At 27.4% G+C, this 6,421-nt stretch overlaps 1 protein-coding gene across 1 annotated transcript; it reads right to left on the bottom strand.

Annotated features, from left to right (window-relative positions):
• Positions 1-3,247: 3,247 nt before the first annotated feature.
• Positions 3,248-5,938, bottom strand: LOC109797694 (2-alkenal reductase (NADP(+)-dependent)). Its single transcript, XM_020357812.3, has 6 exons — positions 5,843-5,938; positions 5,261-5,533; positions 4,769-4,946; positions 4,475-4,641; positions 4,164-4,246; positions 3,248-3,805 (listed from the first exon to the last, which is right to left on the bottom strand). Exons 2-6 carry the CDS (start codon positions 5,504-5,506, stop codon positions 3,427-3,429), a joined length of 1,053 nt encoding a protein of 350 aa, XP_020213401.1. The 5' UTR covers positions 5,507-5,533; positions 5,843-5,938; the 3' UTR covers positions 3,248-3,426.
• Between the last annotated feature and the right edge of the window lie 483 nt (positions 5,939-6,421).

Raw genomic sequence — 6,421 nt, 5'->3', positions numbered from 1 at the left:
TGCGGTCTCTATGTTGCTTGTGGAATGAAGTCTAGTGTTCTTTATGCTGTAAAAAATGCTGGTAACTAGTAGTGTGTGATGCACATTCCACAATGTGGGAATGAGTTGGTAAAAGAATCATCATGGAGATATCTGATAAAAAAGGTGTTAGGAAAGTTAAATAATAAAAAAGCAAATGTTAAATTTTATTTTTTATCTTATAATTATTTTCATTATCCTAGTGTTATTTCGTGTAGACCATATGTGTGGGGGACACATTTAGAAAGTCTAAAATAAAATAAATTCATCTGAGCCTGTCAGAGCTCAGATAATTGTAATATTTACATTAATGACCACATTTGGTCCCGCTGTATGCTTTCGATGATGGTGACTATGCATTTTTAACAGCGAGACAACACGTTGGACATCATATTTTCTTTTTCCAATTATTTAGGTTGGAGATTAATGTTCACACACGGTCTATTTTATTATTTAAACCTCTCATCAATTAAAAAAAAAACACTTATTTGATAGAAATAATCTTGAAATCTGATAACTTATAATACAACATATGTTTTTAATTGTTTTGGGTGAACATGTTTTTATTTTATTTTATTTTTATGTCATTTTAATTTAGAGAAAAAACATGAACACTCAGAATATATAGGACTACAGAGAGAAACTTTATCTAAGTAAACCAAACTAATAAAAAGATTGAACAGAAGCCTTTTTATACTAAAGAAATGGGACCACAAGGCTTCTTGGAGTACCCACAGGCAAAATACTCATCGATATGGGACTTTTCTCATAACAATTCTTTTGCGTGGAAATTGTGATTTTACACCATTTTTTTTTTCTTGAAACATTTTCTGCATGAGTAACACTATATTATATATAACATTATTATATAATTTAATTGTTTTTTAATTTATTAGTTAATATTAATTTAGTTTAAAATTAATAAATAATAAATTTATCTAATAAAAATAATACTTTTTAAGTAAATCAATTATATAATTGTTTTTTTAAAATTATATAATTAATTATAATATTTTTATACAACACATTTTGTCTTTTATTATTTTTTAACTTTTCTTTCCTTTTTTAATATACATTTTATATTATCTATTTTAATTATATAAAATATATATTATTTATTGTATGAAAAATATATTAAATAATAATATACTAATATTATATTATTTATTTGATATTATATATTGTATTTATTGAATAATAAAAAGTATATTTATTAAATGAAAAATATAGTAAAATAAAATTCAAAATTCAAGCGTAGTTATAGTATTAATAAAATAATTATTATAATTAAATAATAATTCAAATAATATTAATAAATATAATATCATTATTTTATAATACTAAAAATTAATATAAGATTTTATGTTATAGGTTGTTAATAATCTAAATTAAATGTATTATGATACTTAAGTGTAAATTTTAATAAAAATATAACAATATCTATTAATAATAATAAATTTATAATTAATATAAAAGTGTTAAGTTAATATGATATAAAATTATAAATGACTAAATTATATTTTTTATAAGAAAAATATTGATAAGATATTTTATTTTAACTATTAAACACGTGTTTTATTTAATCAAAAACTATTTTAAATTAAATTTTATAAACTAAAAGAAATTGAATAATACTTATTCAAACCAGTCTCTATCTAATTTTGTACCAATTCCACTAGTTCGACCAGTTCCAATTCTAAAATTGGCCTTTCTTGTTTTTAAAACTACAATGAAAAATAGGAGCTAACAATTATAGTCATTGGATCATAATTAAAAAAGATTAATTAACAGTGAACATTAATTAATTAAAACTCGTTTAAAACACTTCACAGTTCACATGCCTTTTCTATCCCTCGGTACTTTTCAAGAGACATTGCTTTGCTACACTGTTTTTGAAAAATGAAAGTGCAGTGTCCAAATTAATTCAAGGTTTCTACCTCCATTCACCTGTCTCTATCTCTTCGGATCCAAGTTCTATATCTAAAATTTTAATATTTAAAAAATAAAATTGGAAATTTAAACTAATTTAAGATTTGGAATGCCCTTCAATGTAGCCTCACCCCATATCACAAGAATCAAAACGAATGGGTAGGAGATGCACGTGAGGTGTTCCAACTGGATTTTAATTTTCTTTTAATTGTGATTTAATGGCTATAATTATCGATTCTTTATTCTCATTATAAAAGTTCCTTTTTTTTTAAATACTCCCCAAGACCAAAGTAATTATGTAAGAACTAATACATAGTGTAAGAATCAAAATCAAAGTCATAATTTAGCCATTAGAAATACATTAGTAATTTAATTATAAATAGCTTTCCTGTGCAACTTAATGCATAAACAACTGACAAAAGGAAACATATAAAAAAAATAATAATAATGAGGTAGGCTATGAGTCTGCCAAAGATACCAAACCTTGTTGGTACAATATAGGAATATAATAGATAAGTTTATTCAATATTAGAAATTAATTATAAATAATTCTTCTTTATATATAGGATTAAGTTTATTTTTGTTACAATATAGGATTAAGTTCTAGCCAAAAAATGTTATATATTGGCAATACATCAATTTTAAATTTTACTTGTAAAAACATTGTATTTTACTTATAAATTATTTTATCCAAACTAAAAGAATTTAAAATTTAAGAAATTTGATGTATTTATTCAAATAAATATCTGATAAATGAAGAAAAAATGAATTTAAATATTTAAGATATTTCAACATGCTTATAAAAGTGTAGTTAATACGTGTAGTTAACATATTTATGCAAAATAGTGTTACATGCTTTGTTATAAAACCATTGCTTGATTTTGTTTTTGTGGTTGTGTCAAATCATCATTTCTTTTGTTATTTATGAATGGCATACAAAATAGAACTCTGTATAATATGTTTACTACTAAGGGAAAAAATTAATGTAAGTCCAAGTCGAATTCCTTGTCAACTCATGTTTGCATTGGAAAAAAATCTTGAACAAGTAAACTGCACTCAATTGTTAATATAGTTTAAACAAATATAATATTTTAAGTAACACCAGTCAAAATGAAATCTTATATATTTCAGAATTTATATATAGCAATTAATTTATAGTTTTGCCCTTAATGATTGAAATTAAAATGTAAATTATAAAACTTACATGGAGTGGGAGCAACATTGTTTTACTCAGTCTAGCTAGAGATATTCAGATAGAGTTTTATGGCCACAAATTATGGGAGGGTTAAAACTTAAAACAGAATAATGAAAATCTCAATTTATTTAGCACATTTTAACATCCATACAGATCATAAAGTTTCCCAAATACATTACATTTTCATTTTTTTTTTATTGTAACTGTGACACAACAAAGAAAGTACATTCTAATATCTTTTCTACTAATTGAACATAGAACATTAACAAATGATAATTGAATGATCAGTGGTGAGCAAGTGCAACAATTTGTTTTCCAAAGTTGCGACCACTGAAAAGTCCAACCAGAGCTTGTGGCCCATTCTCAAGTCCTTCAACAATGTCTTCAACATACATAACTTTCTTTTCTCTAATGTAAGGCACCACAGTCTCTAACATCTTTGGATAGAGATGATGGTGATCTCGGTGTGTAAACCCTTTTATATTTAGTCTCTTGAATGCAATATGCATCAAATTCTTTAGGGCTTCAGGTTCAGGAATATTGTACTGTGAAATCATTCCACAGATAGCTATACGACCATGAACCTTCATATTCAGGAGCACTGCATCAAACAATTTGCCCCCAACTTGCTCAAAGTAGAAGTCAATGCCTTCAGGAAAGTACCTAATAACAAAGAATTCAACAAGCAATTAGTGCTTCATTAAGACTCTTATTTTTCACACACCATGTTTTGAAACCAATAAATCGTATGGCTTAAGCTGATATTATAAATAAGTAATGTTATTTCAACTTAAAATTCTCACTATACATTTTATATCAATAGAGAAATAAAAGGTGAAGAGAAAGATAAGACAAGTGATGTGATAGAGAGAAATTGAGAAAAAGAAAACAGTAAATACTTTATGTACTGATTATGCAAAGAATAAAGTTTTGTTAACTTTTATTATAATTACATTAAAAGTCATAACAATTAGTGGATGATAATATAAAATTTAAACATTATCTGAGAGTGTGTGATTACCTTTTGAGGGCTGCATCCAAGTCAGGTACTTCCTTGTAATTAAAAGCAGCATCAAACCCAAGCTTGTTCTTTAGAAGATCAACCTGGATTAAACATGATGGAGTATGGACTCAATTTCAAGCATAACATGGATCTAATTAGCGAAGTTTAAGATTCTGTTTGGATACAAGTTTAGAACATTATTTGATAGTTTTTCTACTACAAGAAACTTCTTATTTTTCTTAGAAAAATTCTGATTTGTATCCAACCATGTTCTAAGCATGATCAAGTTTCATGGAAAATGTGTAGTGTAGACCATAGAAAATATTTACCTTTTCTTGACTACCTGCACTTCCAACAACATAACAACCCAACAATTTGGCATATTGTCCAGCCAGTTGACCAACAGCACCAGATGCTGCTGAGATGAAAACACATTCTCCTTTCTTTACAGAACCAACTTCAAAGATACCAGCATATGCAGTAATACCAGGCATACCTAATGAAATAGAAGAGAGGAGACATTACAAACTAACCAAAGTAGTAAATGTAATTATTTGACCTTTGTAGCATTACATTCAAATGAGCACAACAATAATAATACATGTTTAGAGAAACTCAATTACCAAGAATTCCGGTGTAGTAGGAAAGGGGTACATCAGTGTGATGGATTTTGAAGAGCTTTTCTGGATTTTGGATGAGACTGTACTCTTCCCAACCAGTTGCTCCCCATATAAGGTCACCTGCACTGAAGTTAGGATGCCCTGAATCCAAAACTTTAGCCACTCCATATCCATTTATGGGCTGCAAGGTAAAAACCAAAATGAAAAAGAAAAAAATCCAATGTAAGCTTATTTATGTTCAGCACCAAAATACTTATTAACCTCAAGTTAGAAAATGCAGAGGAAATAATGAACATAAAGAAGAAAACAACTTAAAAACTTTCATTTTTTTAAATATTTTTAATCTATGTATAAATTAATTTTAGTTTATCCAAATTTATTTCAATTTTTCTCTCGCAAAAGTATATCCAGAGAAACTTATCTAATCATACATGCATTCTTTTGCTTCTTAATAACCAAAATGAAGAAAATATTCCAATTTACAAGGACACTTACAGAGCCAGGAACGTAGTAGTTATATCCAGACATAGGAAATTCAGTCTTCTTCATTAGGAATTGCATGACTGGATCACAAGAAAGGTAGAGATTCTTCACCAAAACCCCATTTGATCCTTGAGGAACCTGAAGCTTAATGGTGTTTGTGCTTGTGTATAGGTCAGATTCTCTGGGGTAGCCACTCACATAGTCCCTTAATATTACCTGCTTGTTCTGCACTTCCTCTCCAACATTGTTCTTTTCCATGATGATAAATTACACTTGGCAATCTTTCTGTGAAACTTGAAGGCTTTTGTTAATGTTCTTCTCTATGGTCCTCAAACCAATATTTCTTTCTATTTATAGTTTATCATGCAACCCATTGTCCCACCAAATAAAAGAAATGTAAAAAAAAAACTTTTCAACAATATTTTTATAAATTTAATTGTGATGCACTTAACTAATTAAAAATCATAATTCGTGTGACTTTTAAGATAGTTATTGTAAAAATAAACAAATTTATCATTTATTGTGACTTATGATGGGATGAAAATGCATGATTATGCATCACTATTAAATCATAATTATGACGAGTATGCTTACGAAAATTTGATTCATGGGTTGCTGCCTTTGCGTAGTTCTCTTGAGTTGTATAGCCATCGGATTCAGAGAGATTCAAAATTAGTGACCTGAGTGATTGAATGAATATGTGACGAACCTGATTATGTTTTTAAGACAACTTTTTTGACTTATCTTTTTGGTAATGACAAATGAAATGTTGATATATAGTGTTTGATGAGATTACCTTTGCCGTTGGTATAGTCTAAAGAAATCACGAAATCGTTTTATTTTGTGCTTTTGACTAGTCCCTTCATTCAATTACCTTAGTTGAAGTGCAATTAGGGGCAGGGGAGAGGAAAATCTTGAATGTGTAGAATGCATAGTTATGACACGAATTTTCGAAACAAACTTTATAAATTCGGAACCACAAATCAATCAAAAAAATATTCAAATTTATATTAAAAAAATGGCTAGACGAGCTGCCTCAAGCCCTTTCAAGTAAGCTTTAATTAGGAGTGTGTACATTTAATATTTTTTTCTTATAAGAAACTTCTTTTAATAAAACAAATACTTATTTATTTTTTGATGTATTTGCTTAAAAAAATTAAAATAAATATTTTT

This window comes from Cajanus cajan, chromosome 3 (genome assembly GCF_000230855.2).
Source record: "Cajanus cajan strain Asha chromosome 3, NIPB_CcT2T_4, whole genome shotgun sequence".
Classification (NCBI taxonomy): Eukaryota; Viridiplantae; Streptophyta; class Magnoliopsida; order Fabales; family Fabaceae; genus Cajanus; species Cajanus cajan.
Note: the sequence above shows the minus strand (reverse complement) of the source record. Positions and strands in the feature narration are given on the sequence as shown.